Genomic DNA, 20,584 nt, shown 5'->3' on the forward strand with positions numbered 1-20,584 from the left:
GTTACACCAGCTCTGTCAGGAGGAATGGGCCAAAATGCACTCATCTTATTGTGGGAAGCTTGTGGAAGGCTACCCGAAACGTTTGACCCAAGTTAAACAATTTAAAGGCAATGCTACCAAATACTAATTGAGTGCATGTAAACTTCTGACCCACTGGGAATGTGATGAAAGAAATAAAAGCTGAAATAAATCATTCTCTCTACTATTATTCTGACATTTCACATTCTTTTAAAATAAAGTGGTGATACTAACTGACTTAAGACAGGGAATTTCTACGCGGATTAAATGTCAGGAATTGTGAAAAACTGAGTTTAAATGTATTTGGCTAAGGTGTATGTAAACTTCCGACTTCAACTGTATGTGAAGTGCCAGGAGTTTTACCAACCTTGGTTCTGTCTTCAGTAGGGAGTTTTATATGATATGAGCCAGGAGTTTTACCAACCTTGGTTCTGTCTTCAGTAGGGAGTTTTATATGATATGAGCCAGGAGTTTTACCAACCTTGGTTCTGTTTTCAGTAGGGAGTTTTATATGATATGAGCCAGGAGTTTTACCAACCTTGGTTCTGTTTTCAGTAGGGAGTTTTATATGATATGAGTGTGGTACACAGGGTTTCTGTATGACATTTCAGGTTGGAGTTGAATACAATGCAAGTAACTGTTTGTGTGTATCTCCCCTCTGTGTGTGTGCCTCCTCTGTGTGTGTGTGTGTGTCCTCTGTGTGTGTGCCTCCTCTGTGTGTGTGCCTCCTCTGTGTGTGTGCCTCCTCTGTGTGTGTGTGTGTCTCCTCTGTGTGTGTCTCTCCCCTCCAGAGCTGCTGTACCAGGATGTGTTCTCAGTATGGGAGGTGATCTGGGCGGCCCCTTATATCTCCTCTCAGCACTTCATCCTGTTCCTGGCCCTGGCTCTGGTAGAGGTCTACAGAGAGATCATCAGAGACAATACCATGGACTTCACTGACATCATCACCTTCTTCAACGGTGACTGACAGACAGACAGACAGACAGACAGACAGACAGACAGACAGACAGATAGACAGATAGATAGACAGATAGACAGATAGACAGATAGACAGATAGACAGATAGACAGATATCCAGAGACACAGACAGTGCACTACTTTAGACCAGGGCCCTATAGAACCCTATTCCCTATATAGTGCACTACTTTAAACCAGGGCCCTATAGAACCCTATTCCCTATATAGTGCACTACTTTAGACCAGGGCCCTATAGAACCCTATTCCCTATATAGTGCACTACTTTAAACCAGGGCCCTATAGAACCCTATTCCCTATATAGTGCACTACTTTAAACCAGGGCCCTATAGAACCCTATTCCCTATATAGTGCACTACTTTAGACCAAGTGAAATGTGTTGGGATGGGCCCTATGGCTCTGGTCAGAAGTTATGTAATAAAAAATAATTTAACCTTTATTTAAAATAATTTAACCTTTATTTAACTAGGCAAGTCAGTTAAGAACAAATTCTTATTTACTATGCCGGCCTACGCTGGGCCTATTGTGCGCCGCCCTATGGGACTCCCAGTCACGGCCGGTTGTGATACAGCCTGGATTCGAACCAGGGTCTGTAGTGATGCCTCTAGCGCTGAGATGCAGTGCCTTTGACCGCTGCGCCACTCGGAAGCCCCAACAAGTAGAGAATAGGTTGCCATATAGGACCCCAACAAGAACATGGTGAAATGTGTTGGGATGGAGCAGAAAGGTGTAGGAAAACTGTGTTCATTACAGATTGTGTGTGTATAAAACCATCTCCCTGACTTCCTGTGTGTGTGTAACAGAGATGGCAGAACGTCATGACGTGCAGCACATCCTTCAGATCGCCAGAGAGCTGGTGCACAAGGTCCAGTCTCTCATCGAGAACAAGTGACGAGGAGGAGGACGAAGAGGGCTGGAGGAGGAGAGGTAGAGAGGAGCCAGATACCATCACTGCACCCCTCCACCCGCCCATCCATCCTCTGCATCCAGCAGAGCTCCCTCCCTCTCTTTACCCCTCCCAAACCCGTGGAAGAGACAGACGTGGGCCCTCTATCCCTCCAGCTGGACCAGTGAAGGATGAAGGCTCCAGGTTGACCATCCTAGCCTGGATGAAGGCTCCAGGTTGACCATCCTAGCCTGGATGAAGGCTCCAGGTTGACCATCCTAGCCTGGATGAAGGAAAGAACAGGGGGAAAGGAGAGGGATGTTGGCTGGGTCCTGGTTCCAGTGCTAGGTCTAGTCCTGGACTGGGTCTGGTCTAGGTCTGGACCTGGTCTGGTCTAGGCCTGGTCTAGGTCTGGTCTAGGTCTGGTCTAGGTCTGGTCCTGGTCTAGGTCTGGTCCTGGTCTATGTCTAGGTCTGGTCTAGGTCTAGGTCTGGTCCTGGTCTAGGTCTGGTCTAGGTCTGGTCTAGGTCTGGTCCTGGTCTAGGTCTGGTCTAGGTCTGGTCCTGGTCTAGGTCTGGTCTAGGTCTGGTCTAGGTCTGGTCTGGTCTAGGTCTAGGCCTGGTCTAGGCCTGGTCTAGGTCTGGTCTAGGTCTGGTCTAGGCCTGGTCTAGGTCTGGTCTAGGTCTGGTCCTGGTCTAGGTCTGGTCCTGGTCTATGTCTAGGTCTGGTCTAGGCCTGGTCCTGGTCTAGGCCTGGTCCTGGACTAGGTCTGGTCCTGGTCTAGGTCGGGTCCTGGTTCCAGTGCTAGGTCTGGTCCTGGACTAGGTCTGGTCCTGGACTAGGTCTGGTCCTGGTCTAGGTCTGGTCTAGGTCTGGTCCTGGACTAGGTCTGGTCCTGGTCTAGGTCGGGTCCTGGTTCCAGTGCTAGGTCTGATCCTGGACTGGGTCTATGTCTGGTCCTGGTCTAGGTCTGGACCTGGTATGTAGATGTTGTTTACAAGCACCCGGTCACAGAATGCCATGGTTGGTTGGTTGCTGTCAGACATTTGGAGTTGTCTGTATGCTCGTTAGTTGGATCACACTGTGACTGCCCGCATTATATTATTCTCTACTATTCACCAGGGGTGGCAGGTAGCCTAGTGGTTAGAGCATTGGGCCAGTAACCGAAAGGTTGCTGGATCGAATCCCCGAGCTGCCAAGGTAAAAATCTGTTGTTCTGCCCCTGAACAAGGCAGTGAACACACTGTTCCCCGGGAGGCTGTCAATGTAAATAATTTGTTCTTAACTGACTTGCCTAGTTAAAAAAAAAATATAAAAAAAAAAAAATGTAGTACCTGTCTCAGTATTTGATACCAATCAGTGAGATTGAGATTCCTCTGTGTTGAATTGGACTAGGGGCTAAATGATATACTGTGTGATGCTTCATCAAGTGTTACTTTGTTTTAGAGTGACACAACATTAGTGTCAATGACCGAGCAAGCTGGTAGCCAGAGACTGAGTACAGTACATTATACACTCAGTGGCCAGTTTATTAGGTACAGTGAGTCACGTGGCTTGCTACATAAAGCAGGCAGACAGGCATCGAGACATTCAGTTCAGTGTTTGATTGAACGTTAGAATGGGCTAAATGAGTGACCTAAGCGACTGAGCGTGACATTGTCGGTGCCAGGTTCCAGTATCTCAGAAACTGCTTCCTGGGCTTTTCACGCACGACAGTGTCTGGGGTTTACAGAGAACGGTGCGACAAACAAACATCATCCAGTCAGCGGCAGTCCTGTGGGTGAAAACAGCTCGTTGATGAGAGGTCAAAGGAGAATGGAAAGAATCGTGCAAGATAACAGGCAGCTCACAAACAGTCACAGTACAACAGTGGTGTGCAGAACGACATCTCAGAACACACAACTCGTCGGACCTGGTCACGGATGGGTTATTGCAGCAGACGACCACACCGGGTTCCTACCAGATAAAAACAAGAAGAAGAGTCTACAGTGGCCACGCCATCACCAACACTGGGTTCCTACCAGATAAAAACAAGAAGAAGAGGCTCCAGTGGCCACACCATCACCAACACTGGGTTCCTACCAGATAAAAACAAGAAGAAGAGGCTCCAGTGGCCACACCATCACCAACACTGGGTTCCTACCAGATAAAAACAAGAAGAAGAGGCTCCAGTGGCCACGCCATCATCAACACTGGGTTCCTACCAGATAAAAACAAGAAGAAGAGTCTCCAGGTGCCACACCATCATCAACACTGGGTTCCTACCAGATAAAAACAAGAAGAAGAGGCTCCAGTGGCCACACCATCACCAACACTGGGTTCCTACCAGATAAAAACAAGAAGAAGAGGCTCCAGTGGCCACACCATCACCAACACTGGGTTCCTACCAGATAAAAACAAGAAGAAGAGGCTCCAGTGGCCACACCATCACCAACACTGGGTTCCTACCAGATAAAAACAAGAACAAGAGGCTCCAGTGGCCACGCCATCACCAACACCGGGTTCCTACCAGATAAAAACAAGAAGAAGAGGCTCCAGTGGCCACACCATCACCAACACTGGGTTCCTACCAGATAAAAACAAGAAGAAGAGGCTCTAGTGGCCACGCCATCACCAACACCGGGTTCCTACCAGATAAAAACAAGAAGAAGAGGCTCCAGTGGCCACGCCATCACCAACACTGGGTTCCTACCAGATAAAAACAAGAAGAAGAGGCTCCAGTGGCCAGTCGGTTAGGACATCTACTTTGTAATTTTTCCAACAATTGTTTACAGACAGATTATTTCACTTATAATTCACTGTATCACAATTCCAGTGGGTCAGAAGTTTACATTCACTAAGTTGACTGGACCTATCAGAAGCTTCTCATTTGAGTCAATTGGTGGTGTGCCTGTGGATGTATTTCAAGGCCTACCTTCAAACGCAGTGTCTCTTTGCTTGATATCATGGGAAAATAAAAAGAAATCAGCCAAGACCTCATAATTTTTTTTTATAGACTTCCACAAGTCTGGTTCATCCTTGGGAGCAATTTCCAAAAATCTGAAGGTACCAAGTTGATCTGTACAAACAATAGTACGCAAGTATAAACACCGTGGGACCACGCAGCCGTCATACCGCTCAGGAAGGAGATGCGTTCTTTCGCCTAGAGATGAACGTACTTTGGTGCGAAAAGTGTAAATCAATCCCAGAACAACAGCAAAGGACCTTGTGAAGATGCAGGGAGGAAACAGGTACAAAAGTATCTTTATCCACAATAAAACGAGTCCTATATCGACATAACCTGAAAGGCCGCTCAGCAAGGAAGAAGCCACTGCTCCAAAACCGCTATAAAAAGCCAGACTACGGTTTACAACTGCATATGGGGACAAAGATCATACTTTTTGGAGAAATGTCCCCTGGTCTGATGAAACAAAAATAGAACTGTTTGGCCATAATGACCATCATTATGTTTGGAGGAAAAAGGGGGAGGCTTGCAAGCCGAAGAACACCATCCCAACCGTGAAGCACGGGGGTGGCATCATCATGTTATGGGGGTGCTTTGCTGCAGGAGGGACTGGTGCACTTCACAAAATAGATGGCATCATGAAGCAGGAAAATTATGTGGATATATTGAAGCAACATCTCAAGACATCAGTCAAGAAGTTAAAGCATGGTCGCAAATGGGTCTTCAAAATGGACAATGACCCCAAGTCGTGGCAAAATGGCTTAAGGACAACAAAGTCAAGGTATTGGAGTGGCCAACACAAAGCCCTGACCTCAATCATATAGAAAATGTGTGGGCAGAACTGTAAAAGCGTGTGCGAGCAAGGAGGCCTACAAACCTGACTCAGTTACACCAGCTCTTTCAGGAGGAGTGGGCCAAAATTCACCTAACTTATTGTGGAAGGCTACCTGAAACGTTTGACCCAAGTTAAGCAATTTAAAAAGGCAATGCTACCAAATACTAATTGAGTGTATGTAAACTCCTGACCCACTGGGAATGTGATGAAAGAAATAAAAGCTGAAATAAATCACTCTCTACTATTATTCTGACATTTCACATTCTTAAAATAAAGTGATGATCCTAACTGACCTAAGACAGGGAATTTTTACTAGGATTAAATGTTAGGAATTGCGGAAAAACTGAGTTTAAATGTATTTGGCTAAGGTGTATGTAAACTTCCGACTTCAACTGTACATCCTTAGTAGTCTCCAGTGGCTCCCAATAACAACCTGCACTCTTACTTCCAAAATGGCTGCCATGGAGTGGTGCGATCCGGAGAAGACCCTGTGACCACATTGCCCAGTCTTCCCCAATCCTGAGATGTTGTGGAGAAATCAGCGTTTCAGTATGGAGAGTACCCATTACGGGCCGATAGTGGTAAGGAAGGTGTTGTAGTGGGATGCTCCCAAATAGAACCCTATTCCCTATATAGTGCACTACTTTAGACCAGGGCCCTATAGAACCCTATTCCCTATATAGTGCACTACTTTAGACCAGGGCCCTATAGAACCCTATTCCCTTTATAGTGCACTACTTTAGACCAGGGCCCTATAGAACCCTATTCCCTATATAGTGCACTACTCTTGACAAGGGCCCTGGGCAGTGGTTCTCAAACGTTTTCCATCACTGTACCACCAAGTACATTTGGTTCTGCCCAGAGTACCTCTGAAGTACCCCCTCATGTGCATTTTATCAGGGGACTACACAAGTACCCCCTGTGGACAGGCCAAGTATCCATTTTATCAGGAGACTTCACAAGTACCCCCTGTGGACAGGCCAAGTATCCATTTTATCAGGAGACTTCACAAGTACCCCCTGTGGACAGGCCAAGTATCCATTTTATCAGGAGACTTCACAAGTACCCCCTGTGGACAGGCCAAGTATCCATTTTATCAGGAGACTTCACAAGTACCCCCTGTGGACAGGCCAAGTATCCATTTTATCAGGAGACTACACAAGTACCCCCTGTGGACAGGCCAAGTATCCATTTTATCAGGAGACTTCACAAGTACCCCCTGTGGACAGGCCAAGTATCCATTTTATCAGGAGACTACACAAGTACCCCCTGTGGACAGGCCAAGTATCCATTTTATCAGGAGACTACACAAGTACCCCCTGTGGACAGGCCAAGTATCCATTTTATCAGGAGACTACACAAGTACCCCCTGTGGACAGGCCAAGTATCCATTTTATCAGGAGACTACACAAGTACCCCCTGTGGACAGGCCAAGTATCCATTTTATCAGGAGACTTCACAAGTACCCCCTGTGGACAGGCCAAGTATCCATTTTATCAGGAGACTTCACAAGTACCCCCTGTGGACAGGCCAAGTATCCATTTTATCAGGAGACTACACAAGTACCCCCTGTGGACAGGCCAAGTATCCATTTTATCAGGAGACTTCACAAGTACCCCCTGTGGACAGGCCAAGTATCCATTTTATCAGGAGACTACACAAGTACCCCCTGTGGACAGGCCAAGTATCCATTTTATCAGGAGACTACACAAGTACCCCCTGTGGACAGGCCAAGTATCCCTAGTTGAGAACCGCCGATGAAGAGAATAGGGTTATTTTCTGAACACTCATGGTTTAAGTAGATGTAACCCATGGTTACACTCATGGTTTAAGTAGATGTAACCCATGGTTACACTCATGGTTTAAGTAGATGTAACCCATGGTTACACTCATGGTTTAAGTAGATGTCACTACATAAAAAAAAAAAAAATGTAACCTTTATTTAACTAGGCAAGTCAGGTAAAGAACAAATTATTTACAATGACGGCCTACCCCGGACGACGCTGGGACAATTGTGCGCCGCCGTATGGGACTCTCAATCACAGCCGGTTGTGATACGGCCTGGAATCGAACCAGGGACTGTAGTGACACCTCTAGCGCCACTCGGGAGCCCCTCAACTACACGTGGTAGTTTCTGATTGAAGTGTGGAGGGGGGGAAAGTTTAGTAGCCTGGAATCCAAACTGATTCTGTGATGTTTCACCGTTGTTACAAATGGTGAGCACAGTGTTTCAGTCTGGTTGAACTAGGCTAGATTGGAGAGATAGCTATTTTCTTCCAATCAAGATAATGTGTACCAAAGCCTGGAAACAGCCCCGTCTGTGGCAAGATGATAATGTGCAATTTCATACCGTATCTCAGACTGTTTACTAGGTGTAAAAATAAATGTTTTAAACAACCAGTTAAAATATAATTTCTGTTTATAATTTCTGTTGTTTGAAAATCTCTGAAGTCTATACTGACTGATGTAAATAAATATAACAAAACTAAAAAAAAAGTCCAATATTTCTATGAGGACAGTATATCAGGATATATAGTGGATTTTAATGGGTACTTTTTACCTTGTTTTTAGAGAAGTGTGTATAACTGAATGCCCGTTGCTGTGTATAACTGAATGCCCGTTGCTGTGTATAACTGAATGCCCGTTGCTGTGTATAACTGAATGCCCGTTGCTGTGTATAACGGAATGCCCGTTGCTGTGTATAACTGAATGCCCGTTGCTGTGTATAAATGAATGCCCGTTGCTGTGTATAACTGAATGCCCGTTGCTGTGTATAACTGAATGCCCGTTGCTGTGTATAACTGAATGCCCGTTGCTGTGTATAACTGAATGCCCGTTGCTGTGTATAACTGAATGCCCGTTGCTGTGTATAACTGAATGTGTGGAACCTTTGTTACACCTAGTTGACTTGTATTTTCTAATTAATCAGAAGTGAGAGAACACAACTTCCATTTCAAAATGATGTTTTGAAAAAGCCAACGTTTGAATTGAAGAGTGTATTTGTATGTAAAAGGACGCATCGTTTACATTGAATGTAATGTATTACTATAAAAAAAAAATATTGTTCCTTATTATTAAAAGATTTTAAATTACTGGAGGTGGCCATGTCTAGATGTTAATTACTGGAAGTAGCTCATTTTAAACATATAGGTTAAGTTCCAACTGGCACTCCATTCCATATATACACTGACCGTACAAAACATTAAGAACACCTTCTCTTTCCATGACACAGACTGACCAGGTGAAAGCTATGACCCCTTATTGATGGTACCTGTTAAAATGCACTTCAATCAGTGTAGATGAAGGGGAGGAGACGGGTTAAAGATGGATTTTTAAGCCTTGAGACATGGATTGTGTGTGTGTGCCATTCAGAGGGTGAACGGGCAAGACAAAATATTTAAGTGCCTTTGCTTTGAAAGAGGTATGGTAGTAGGTGCCAGGCATATCGGTTTGAGTGTGTCAAGGACTGCAATGCTGCTGCGTTTTTCACACTCAACAGTTTCCTGTGAGGATCAAGAATGGACCTACAGTCAACATGGACCAGCATCCCTGTGGAACGCTTTCGAGTCCATGACCCGAGGAACTGAGGCTGTTCTGAGAGCAAAAAAAGGGTTTGCAACTCAATATTAGGAAGGTGTTCCTAATGTTTTGTCCTCTGTGTATAGTGAACTAATTAATGACAAGGGCCATAACCAATGCTCTGTGAAGAATATACGATGAGACGCTGAGTGCTTTCTCATCCCCCTGCTTGAATGAATACGGTTGCACCGATCACGTTATTGATTTTAAGCTAGCTATGGGCTAAAGTTAGGTGAAGTTTGTAATGTCTGTTTACAGTAAACTGAAATATGGATTCCATTCTCCCCTGGCCCATAGACTACTTTCACGGTCTGAGGAACCGTCAAACATCATGGTGTCAAATTTAGATTATCCCCCGTCTTCCTCAGCTGAAACCCTGTTATTTTCTCCCTCCATTGCCGTGGTTTACGGCCATACCCCCCTCTTTCATAATTCATCATACCGTCTCCGTTAACAAAAAATAACAAAAAACACATGTTACAAAATGCCATCTTTATCACTGTCAATACTTAACTAGAATCGTGTACATCACAGTACCCATGGAATTGCACGATACAAAGGCATGAAAAACAAAATGAAACATTAAAATAGATATATAGCATCTTCAAAAAGCTACATTTCATCTATAAATACTGTACTTTTTTTTATTTTTAGATTTACATTTTAAGTCCACTGTAGTTTCTTACAACAGAATCACAGATTTTTATATAGCCGGGAGAAAACCATAAAAACTACAAATCCAGATGAGCATGGTGTGACAATAGTGTTGCAAAACTTTTTCTCAAATTTCAAAAGGTTTTCCTGAAATCCTAGTTGTAGAATTACAGATTTCTTGCTGAACTCAGGAATCTTCCAACTGGGATTTCTGTAAAATCTAGGAATCTTTTGAAATGTTCCAGAATTTTGCAGCCCTAGACAAGAAAGAAACGTAACAGCAACATTCTCTGGTCACCATTTTGTGACAAACACATCATTAGTTTACAGTACAACATCGAAGGCCAAAAGAGTTCTCTAAGCCATGGTGGTCCGGTCCCCACTGACACAGGCTAACGTGTGTGTGTGTGTGTGTGTGTGTGTGTGTGTGTGTGTGTGTGTGTGTGTGTGTGTGTGTGTGTGTGTGTGTGTGTGTGTGTGTGTGTGTGTGTGTGTGTGTGTGTGTGTGTGTGTGTGTGTGTGTGTGTGTGTGTGTGTGTGTCCATGGAAGAGCACAGAGGTCCCCAAAAAATGATGCAGAGTTTATTGGATAACTTCCTCTGTCCATCGGTGCCTTGTCTGGCTCTGAAACACACACAAAACACAGACACTGTATTTCACAAATCAAATGGAAACTACCAGAAAGATTATGAATTCATCCCACGTGGAACCCTATTCCGTATGCCAGCAGCATACTGCTGGCTTGCTTTAAGCAGGGTTGGTCTTGGTCTGTCACTGGATGGGAGACCAGATGCTATTCCCTATGTGGTGCACTACTTTAGACCAGGGCCCTATGGCACCCTATTCCCTATGTGGTGCACTACTTTAGACCAGGGCCCTATGGCACCCTATTCCCTATGTGGTGCACTACTTTAGACCAGGGCCCTATGGCACCCTATTCCCTATGTGGTGCACTACTTTAGACCAGGGCCCTATGGCACCCTATTCCCTATGTGGTGCACTACTTTAGGTCAGAGACGGAGGGAGAGGTGGGGGTGGAGAGCGAGGGAGAGGTGGGGTGGAGAGCGAGGGAGACGTAAGGGTGGAGAGCGAGGGAGAGGTGGGGGTGGAGAGCGAGGGAGAGGTGGGGGTGGAGCGCGAGGGAGAGATGGGGGTGGAGCGCGAGGGAGAGGTGGGGGTGGAGAGCGAGGGAGAGATGGGGGTGGAGAGCGAGGGAGAGGTGGGGGTGGAGAGCGAGGGAGAGGTGGGGGTGGAGAGCGAGGGAGAGGTGGGGGTGGAGAGTGAGGGAGAGGTGGGGGTGGAGAGCGAGGGAGAGGTGGGGGTGGAGAGCGAGGAGTGGAGAGCGAGGGAGAGGTGGGGGTGGAGAGCGAGGGAGAGGCGGGGGTGGAGAGCGAGGAAGAGGTAGAGAAGGACATGAAGGAGTTAGCAGAAGCTTATTGATATCTGGTGTTTTCTAAACCCATGCCAGATGTGAATCAGTGCTGGAATCAATCAAGAAGGAAAATGGCTAGGAGGGGGGGGGGTTACTCAAGGAGAAGTTTAGGAAAAAGTATTTTAAGTAAAGCATCTACGATGAGAGCTGGGTCGATTAAGGGTGTCCCCCTAAAAGGCCTGTTCCCTATGTAGTGCATCACTTTAGATCAGGACCCAGATAGGGAATAGGGTGCCATTTGGGACTTAAGATTCGATTGGGTTATGCTACCCACCTGTGGCGGGTTAGGTTTCTCTGGAGTCTTCTGAAGCTGGAGAGAAGAAGAAGAAGATAGACTTTTGTTAGACTTGCGGGCATTATGGGAATTCTCTGGTCTGGGACTGGATGAGAAGGATGGTGCATTATGGGAATTCTTTGGTCTGGGACTGGAAGAGAAGGATGGTGCATTATGGGAATTCTCTGGTCTGGGACTGGATGAGAAGGATGGTGCATTATGGGAATTCTCTGGTCTGGGACTGGAGGAGAAGGATGGTGCATTATGGGAATTCTCTGGTCTGGGACTGGAGGAGAAGGATGGTGCATTATGGGAATTCTCTGGTCTGGGACTGGATGAGAAGGATGGTGCATTATGGGAATTCTCTGGTCTGGGACTGGATGAGAAGGATGGTGCATTATGGGAATTCTCTGGTCTGGGACTGGAAGAGAAGGATGGTGCATTATGGGAATTCTCTGGTCTGGGACTGGATGAGAAGGATGGTGCATTATGGGAATTCTCTGGTCTGGGACTGGATGAGAAGGATGGTGCATTATGGGAATTCTCTGGTCTGGGACTGGAAGAGAAGGATGGTGCATTATGGGAATTCTCTGGTCTGGGACTGGATGAGAAGGATGGTGCATTATGGGAATTCTCTGGTCTGGGACTGGAAGAGAAGGATGGTGCATTATGGGAATTCTCTGGTCTGGGACTGGATGAGAAGGATGGTGCATTATGGGAATTCTCTGGTCTGGGACTGGATGAGAAGGATGGTGCATTATGGGAATTCTCTGGTCTGGGACTGGATGAGAAGGATGGTGCATTATGGGAATTCTCTGGTCTGGGACTGGATGAGAAGGATGGTGCATTATGGGAATTCTCTGGTCTGGGACTGGAAGAGAAGGATGGTGCATTATGGGAATTCTCTGGTCTGGGACTGGATGAGAAGGATGGTGCATTATGGGAATTCTCTGGTCTGGGACTGGAGGAGAAGGATGGTGCATTATGGGAATTCTCTGGTCTGGGACTGGATGAGAAGGATGGTGCATTATGGGAATTCTCTGGTCTGGGACTGGATGAGAAGGATGGTGCATTATGGGAATTCTCTGGTCTGGGACTGGAGGAGAAGGATGGTGCATTATGGGAATTCTCTGGTCTGGGACTGGAGGAGAAGGATGCTGCATTATGGGAATTCTCTGGTCTGGGACTGGATGAGAAGGATGGTGCATTATGGGAATTCTCTGGTCTGGGACTGGATGAGAAGGATGGTGCATTATGGGAATTCTCTGGTCTGGGACTGGATGAGAAGGATGGTGCATTATGGGAATTCTCTGGTCTGGGACTGGAGGAGAAGGATGGTTCATCTGCTTCTCCTAACTGGGGTTTAGGTTTCTCTGGAGTCTTCTGAAGCTAGAGAGAGAAGATGGGCATTATGGGAATTCTCTGGTCTGGGACTGGAGTAGGAGGGATGGTGCATTATGGGACTGTGTGTTGTAAATCAACGTTTGTGTCAAAAACTGTTTGAAAGAAGTCAAATTCATCATGGCTCTGCGCAACAACAACAAAAAACACTTCACAGAATCAGTGTTCACACGCTGCGTTGCTGGCGGCATGTCATGTGTGCTTGCTGTCACATGGTGGCAGTAGTACTCCTCCCGAAAAACAACACATCAGTTCAGTGACAAATCAAAAAAAGGACCAACAGGAGACAGACAATGTGGTTAGCTGACGAACCTCTAATGTGAGAGGAAGCGTTCCAAAAACACAAACACAAGGTGAGAAATGAGACCGGAGAACAACAGTCAGACTACAGTACAGCAGACAGAAAAACCTAGTCATAGACAGCATGTCATCGTGACCAATAACAACAATAACAAACGAGACGAGAGAGAAATTCATAACTAAAAGCAGATGGAAAATTGTAACCAGATATCCAATGAACAGCGGCCACCATTTTGCCACTATTATAGATAGATGCAGAACATAACTACAGGCAGAATAGTTACTGTACCTGAGATTGTTCTCTTAGAAACTCAGGTAGCTGAAATTCACCTTTAAAGACCTGGAGAAAAAAAGGACTGGGTTTAGAGGTAAATGATGTAAAGGAACACAAAGGACTGGGTTTAGAGGTAAACGATGTAAAGGAACACAAAGGACTGGGTTTAGAGGTAAACGATGTAAAGGAACACAAAGGACTGGGTTTAGAGGTAAACGATGTAAAGGAACACAAAGGACTGGGTTTAGAGGTAAACGATGTAAAGGAACACAAAGGACTGGGTTTAGAGGTACATGATGTAAAGGAACACAAAGGACGGGGTTTAGAGGTACATGATGTAAAGGAACACAAAGGACTGGGTTTAGAGGTAAACGATGTAAAGGAACACAAAGGACTGGGTTTAGAGGTAAATGATGTAAAGGAACACAAAGGACTGGGTTTAGAGGTAGATTATGTAAAGGAACACAATGGACTGGGTTTAGAGGTAAACGATGTAAAGGAACACAATGGACTGGGTTTAGAGGTACATGATGTAAAGGAACACAAAGGACGGGGTTTAGAGGTAAATGATGTAAAGGAACACAAAGGACTGGGTTTAGAGGTAAATGATGTAAAGGAACACAAAGGACTGGGTTTAGAGGTAGATTATGTAAAGGAACACAAAGGACGGGGTTTAGAGGTAAATGATGTAAAGGAACACAAAGGACTGGGTTTAGAGGTAGATTATGTAAAGGAACACAAAGGACTGGGTTTAGAGGTAGATTATGTAAAGGAACACAAAGGACGGGGTTTAGAGGTAAACGATGTAAAGGAACACAAAGGACTGGGTTTAGAGGTAAACGATGTAAAGGAACACAAAGGACTGGGTTTAGAGGTAAATGATGTAAAGGAACACAAAGGACTGGGTTTAGAGGTAAACGATGTAAAGGAACACAAAGGACTGGGTTTAGAGGTAGATTATGTAAAGGAACACAAAGGACGGGGTTTAGAGGTAAATGATGTAAAGGAACACAAAGGACTGGGTTTAGAGGTAGATTATGTAAAGGAACACATGGGCAGAAGATCCCGATCTGCAGACCTTCAATCTCTATCCAACTACAGATCTAGTGCAAACTAAACTAAAGATTATGTGACTTCAAACCCTGATGAAACCTAAGGGCTGAAACACGTTGGTTTTGACTTTCACCAACTTCCACCGTTCTCCAAGAGTTGCTGAATTTCCTCTTTACCTAAGATTATTCGACTCCACATGATTCAAACTTTCTCCTGTTATCTTGCAATCAATTATAACGCAGCCTCGGCTCTAGCGTCAACGTATCAATTTGTCCACTTCCTCTCACCAAGTCCAGCAGAATGAGCTAAGCTCAGAGCAGTGTAGCTTTAACACTGTTGTTCTGACTGGTATGTGTTTTTTCCCATGGCTAAGGAAACATTGACAGCCTCCTGTGACAGGTTTGGCTAAGGAAACATTGACAGCCTCCTGTGACAGGTCTGGCTAAGGAAACATTGACAGCCTCCTGTGACAGGTCTGGCTAAGGAAACATTGACAGCCTCCTGTGACAGGTCTGGCTCAGGAAACATTGACAGCCTCCTGCGACAGGTCTTGGCTAAGGAAACATTGACAGCCTCATGTGACAGGTCTGGCTATGGAAACATTGACAGCCTCCTGCGACAGTTCTGGCTGAGGAAACATTGACAGCCTCCTGCGACAGGTCTGGCTGAGGAAACATTGACAGCCTCCTGCGACAGGTCTGGCTGAGGAAACATTGACAGCCTCCTGTGACAGGTCTGGCTGAGGAAACATTGACAGCCTCCTGCGACAGGTCTTGGCTAAGGAAACATTGACAGCCTCCTGAGACAGGTCTTGGCTAAGGAAACATTGACAGCCTCCTGAGACAGGTCTTGGCATGTTAGTGACTTAGAAGCTCAGTATTCAGTACACAACGATGGGGAGAGTGTTTGACTGGGGACTTGGCACAGTATTCAGAGATGACAATAGAGAGAGAAGAGAGAGAGAGGAAGAGAAGAGAGAGAGAGAGAGAGAGGAAGAGAGCAAGAGAGAGAGGAAGAGAAGAGAGAGAGAGAGAGATGGGGAGGAAGAGAGCAAGAGAAGAGAGAGCAAGAGAAGTGAGAGATAGAGAGAAAAGAGGGCGAGGAGTTGGCCAGCACCGAAGCCCAGAACAGCAAAGGCAGGGGGAAGAGAGGGAGGAAGAGAAAGAGGCAGACAGACTAGAGAAAGACAGACAGTATACAGACAGACAGACAGTATACAGAGAGACAGACTACAGAGAGTGCAGGACAGAGCACAAGAGTGACAGAGCCACAGAGAGAGGGAGAGGTGGAGGTAGAGCAGGGCATGAATGGGTTATGGTTATCCTGGGGACTGTTAACATACAGTAGGAAGCAGCCAACATGTCGACATCTGGCTGACGGAGCATTTCAAAGTACCGTGTCCACAGAGGGACAACATCAGAGAGAGAGGAGGCAGATACGGAGAGAGACAGAAGAGGGAGGGAGATAGGCAGAGAATGAGAGAGATGAGGGGAAAAGGGAAGAGAAGAGGAGAGAAGAAAGGAAAGGAGGGAGGGGGGGTCAGTGTCCTTAAACAGGGTCAGAGTGACCTCATATCCTGGCTTCCACTACTGGCTTGCAGTGTGTGTGTGTGTGCATTGCTATGTCTCGGCTGGTCGCACGGCCTCATTCTAAGATGAAGACTCTCCTGTCTTAGATAAACTCCTGGACCAGGAGATGAAGACTCTCCTATCTTAGATAAACTCCTGGACCAGGAGATTAAGACTCCCCTGTCTTAGATAAACTCCTGGACCAGGAGATGAAGACTCTCCTGTCTTAGATAAACTCCTGGACCAGGAGATGAAGACTCTCCTGTCTTAGATAAACTCCTGGACCAGGAGATGAAGACTCTCCTGTCTTAGATAAACTCCTGGACCAGGAGATGAAGACTCTCCTGTCTTAGATAAACTCCTGGACCAGGAGATGAAGACTCTCCTGTCTTAGATAAACTCCTGGACCAGGAGATGAAGACTCTCCTATCTTAGATAAACTCCTGGACCAGGAGATTAAGACTCCCCTGTCTTAGATAAACTCCTGGACCAGGAGATGAAGACTCTCCTGTCTTAGATAAACTCCTGGACCAGGAGATGAAGACTCTCCTGTCTTAGATAAACTCCTGGACCAGGAGATGAAGACTCTCCTGTCTTAGATAAACTCCTGGCCCAGGAGATGAAGACTCTCCTGTCTTAGATAAACTCCTGGACCAGGAGATGAAGGATTCACTTTTTCATCCAAATACAGTGAGGAGAGGAAGAGATGGGGTACTTCTACAGACAGGGGGTCGTTCTCAGTAGCTAGACGTGACAGAGAGGAGGTAGTTCTGAGTAGCTAGACATGACAGACAGGAGGTAGTTCTGAGTAGCTAGACATGACAGACAGGAGGTAGTTCTGAGTAGCTAGACATGACAGACAGGAGGTAGTTCTGAGTAGCTAGACATGACAGACAGGAGGTAGTTCTGAGTAGCTAGACATGACAGACAGGAGGTAGTTCTGAGTAGCTAGACATGACAGACAGGAGGTAGTTCTGAGTAGCTAGACATGACAGACAGGAGGTAGTTCTGAGTAGCTAGACATGACAGACAGGAGGTAGTTCTGAGTAGCTAGACATGACAGACAGGAGGTAGTTCTGAGTAGCTAGACGTGACAGACAGGAGGTAGTTCTGAGTAGCTAGACATGACAGACAGGAGGTAGTTCTGAGTAGCTAGACATGACAGACAGGAGGTAGTTCTGAGTAGCTAGACATGACAGACAGGAGGTAGTTCTGAGTAGCTAGACATGACAGACAGGAGGTAGTTCTGAGTAGCTAGACATGACAGGCAGGAGGTAGTTCTGAGTAGCTAGACATGACAGGCAGGAGGTCGTTCTGAGTAGCTAGACATGACAGGCAGGAGGTAGTTCTGAGTAGCTAGACATGACAGGCAGGAGGTCGTTCTGAGTAGCTAGACATGACAGACAGGAGGTAGTTCTGAGTAGCTAGACATGACAGGCAGGAGGTCGTTCTGAGTAGCTAGACATGACAGAGAGGAGGTAGTTCTGAGTAGCTAGACATGACAGGCAGGAGGACATGACAGAGAGGAGGTAGTTCTGAGTAGCTAGACATGACAGACAGGAGGTCGTTCTGAGTAGCTAGACATGACAGACAGGAGGACATGACAGAGAGGAGGTAGTTCTGAGTAGCTAGACATGACAGGCAGGAGGACATGACAGAGAGGAGGTAGTTCTGAGTAGCTAGACATGACAGACAGGAGGTCGTTCTGAGTAGCTAGACATGACAGACAGGAGGACATGACAGAGAGGAGGTAGTTCTGAGTAGCTAGACATGACAGGCAGGAGGACATGACAGAGAGGAGGTAGTTCTGAGTAGCTAGACATGACAGACAGGAGGTAGTTCTGAGTAGCTAGACATGACAGGCAGGAGGTCGTTCTGAGTAGCTAGACATGACAGAGAGGAGGAAGTTCTGAGTAGCTAGACATGACAGAGAGGAGGTAGTTCTGAGTAGCTAGACATGACAGACAGGAGGAAGTTCTGAGTAGCTAGACATGACAGAGAGGAGGTAGTTCTGAGTAGCTAGACATGACAGGCAGGAGGTCGTTCTGAGTAGCTAGACATGACAGGCAGGAGGACATGACAGAGAGGAGGTAGTTCTGAGTAGCTAGACATGACAGACAGGAGGACATGACAGAGAGGAGGTAGTTCTGAGTAGCTAGACATGACAGACAGGGGTGGGTAGTTCTGAGTAGCTAGACATGACAGACAGGAGGTAGTTCTGAGTAGCTAGACATGACAGACAGGGGGTAGTTCTGAGTAGCTAGACATGACAGACAGGGGGTAGTTCTGAGTAGCTAGACATGACAGACAGGGGTGGGTAGTTCTGAGTAGCTAGACATGACAGACAGGGGTGGGTAGTTCTGAGTAGCTAGACATGACAGACAGGGGGTAGTTCTGAGTAGCTAGACATGACAGAGAGGAGGACATGACAGAGAGGAGGTAGTTCTGAGTAGCTAGACATGACAGAGAGGAGGTAGTTCTGAGTAGCTAGACATGACAGACAGGAGGAAGTTCTGAGTAGCTAGACATGACAGAGAGGAGGTAGTTCTGAGTAGCTAGACATGACAGGCAGGAGGTCGTTCTGAGTAGCTAGACATGACAGGCAGGAGGACATGACAGAGAGGAGGTAGTTCTGAGTAGCTAGACATGACAGACAGGAGGACATGACAGAGAGGAGGTAGTTCTGAGTAGCTAGACATGACAGACAGGGGTGGGTAGTTCTGAGTAGCTAGACATGACAGACAGGAGGTAGTTCTGAGTAGCTAGACATGACAGACAGGGGGTAGTTCTGAGTAGCTAGACATGACAGACAGGGGGTAGTTCTGAGTAGCTAGACATGACAGACAGGGGTGGGTAGTTCTGAGTAGCTAGACATGACAGACAGGGGTGGGTAGTTCTGAGTAGCTAGACATGACAGACAGGGGTGGGTAGTTCTGAGTAGCTAGACATGACAGACAGGGGTGGGTAGTTCTGAGTAGCTAGACAGGACAGACAGGGGTGGGTAGTTCTGAGTAGCTAGACATGACAGACAGGGGTGGGTAGTTCTGAGTAGCTAGACATGACAGACAGGGGTGGGTAGTTCTGAGTAGCTAGACATGACAGACAGGGGTGGGTAGTTCTGAGTAGCTAGACAGGACAGACAGGGGTGGGTAGTTCTGAGTAGCTAGACATGACAGACAGGAGGTAGTTCTGAGTAGCTAGACATGACAGACAGGGGTGGGTAGTTCTGAGTAGCTAGACATGACAGACAGGGGTGGGTAGTTCTGAGTAGCTAGACATGACAGACAGGGGTGGGTAGTTCTGAGTAGCTAGACATGACAGACAGGAGGTAGTTCTGAGTAGCTAGACATGACAGGCAGGAGGTAGTTCTGAGTAGCTAGACATGACAGACAGGAGGTCGTTCTGAGTAGCTAGACATGACAGACAGGAGGTAGTTCTGAGTAGCTAGACATGACAGACAGGAGGTAGTTCTGAGTAGCTAGACATGACAGAGAGGAGGTAGTTCTGAGTAGCTAGACATGACAGAGAGGAGGTAGTTCTGAGTAGCTAGACATGACAGACAGGAGGACATGACAGAGAGGAGGTAGTTCTGAGTAGCTAGACATGACAGACAGGGGTGGGTAGTTCTGAGTAGCTAGACATGACAGACAGGAGGTAGTTCTGTGTAGCTAGACATGACAGACAGGTGGTATTTCTGTGTAGCTAGACATGACAGAGAGGCGGTAGTTCTGAGTAGCTAGACAAGACAGAGAGGAGGTAGTTCTGAGTAGCTAGACATGACAGAGAGGAGGACATGACAGAGAGGAGGTAGTTCTGAGTAGCTAGACATGACAGACAGGGGTGGGTAGTTCTGAGTAGCTAGACATGACAGACAGGAGGTAGTTCTGAGTAGCTAGACATGACAGAGAGGAGGTAGTTCTGAGTAGCTAGACATGACAGACAGGAGGACATGACAGAGAGGAGGTAGTTCTGTGTAGCTAGACATGACAGAGAGGAGGACATGACAGAGAGGAGGTAGTTCTGTGTAGCTAGACATGACAGAGAGGAGGACATGACAGAGAGGAGATAGTTCTGTGTAGCTAGACATGACAGAGAGGAGGACATGACAGAGAGGAGGTAGTTCGTAGTAGCTAGACATGACAGAGAGGAGGTAGTTCTGTGTAGCTAGACATGACAGAGATGAGGTAGTTCTGTGTAGCTAGACATGACAGAGAGGAGGTAGTTCTGAGTAGCTAGACATGACAGAGAGGAGGTAGTTCTGAGTAGCTAGACATGACAGACAGGGGTGGGTAGTTCTGAGTAGCTAGACATGACAGACAGGGGGTAGTTCTGTGTAGCTAGACATGACAGACAGGGGGTAGTTCTGTGTAGCTAGACATGACAGACAGGGGG

At 46.5% G+C, this 20,584-nt stretch overlaps 2 protein-coding genes across 4 annotated transcripts in view; one reads left to right on the forward strand and one right to left on the reverse strand.

Moving 5' to 3' along the window:
• LOC139549568 (small G protein signaling modulator 2-like) overlaps positions 1–8,754 on the forward strand; it is a 94,797-nt gene extending 86,043 nt beyond the window's left edge. Inside the window, exons 23-24 of the mRNA XM_071360201.1 lie at positions 810–977; positions 1,796–8,754. Coding sequence (XP_071216302.1) covers positions 810–977; positions 1,796–1,884 — 257 coding nt within the window. The 3' untranslated portion in view covers positions 1,885–8,754. The remainder of the gene's footprint in view (positions 1–809; positions 978–1,795) is intronic.
• Positions 8,755–9,713: 959 nt separating this feature from the next.
• Positions 9,714–20,584, reverse strand: part of LOC139549569 (protein-tyrosine sulfotransferase 1-like) — a 92,930-nt gene continuing 82,059 nt past the window's right edge. Inside the window, exons 4-6 of one of the 3 annotated variants that reach the window (XM_071360202.1) lie at positions 13,587–13,637; positions 11,597–11,632; positions 9,714–10,514 (exon numbers count right to left, since the gene is read on the reverse strand). In XM_071360202.1, the coding sequence (XP_071216303.1) occupies positions 10,473–10,514; positions 11,597–11,632; positions 13,587–13,637 (129 nt within the window). In that variant the 3' untranslated portion in view covers positions 9,714–10,472. The remainder of the gene's footprint in view (positions 10,515–11,596; positions 11,633–13,586; positions 13,638–20,584) is intronic. The other 2 variants (XM_071360203.1, XM_071360204.1) reach the window with 2 other exon arrangements.

This window comes from Salvelinus alpinus, chromosome 22 (genome assembly GCF_045679555.1).
Source record: "Salvelinus alpinus chromosome 22, SLU_Salpinus.1, whole genome shotgun sequence".
NCBI classification, from domain to species: Eukaryota; Metazoa; Chordata; class Actinopteri; order Salmoniformes; family Salmonidae; genus Salvelinus; species Salvelinus alpinus.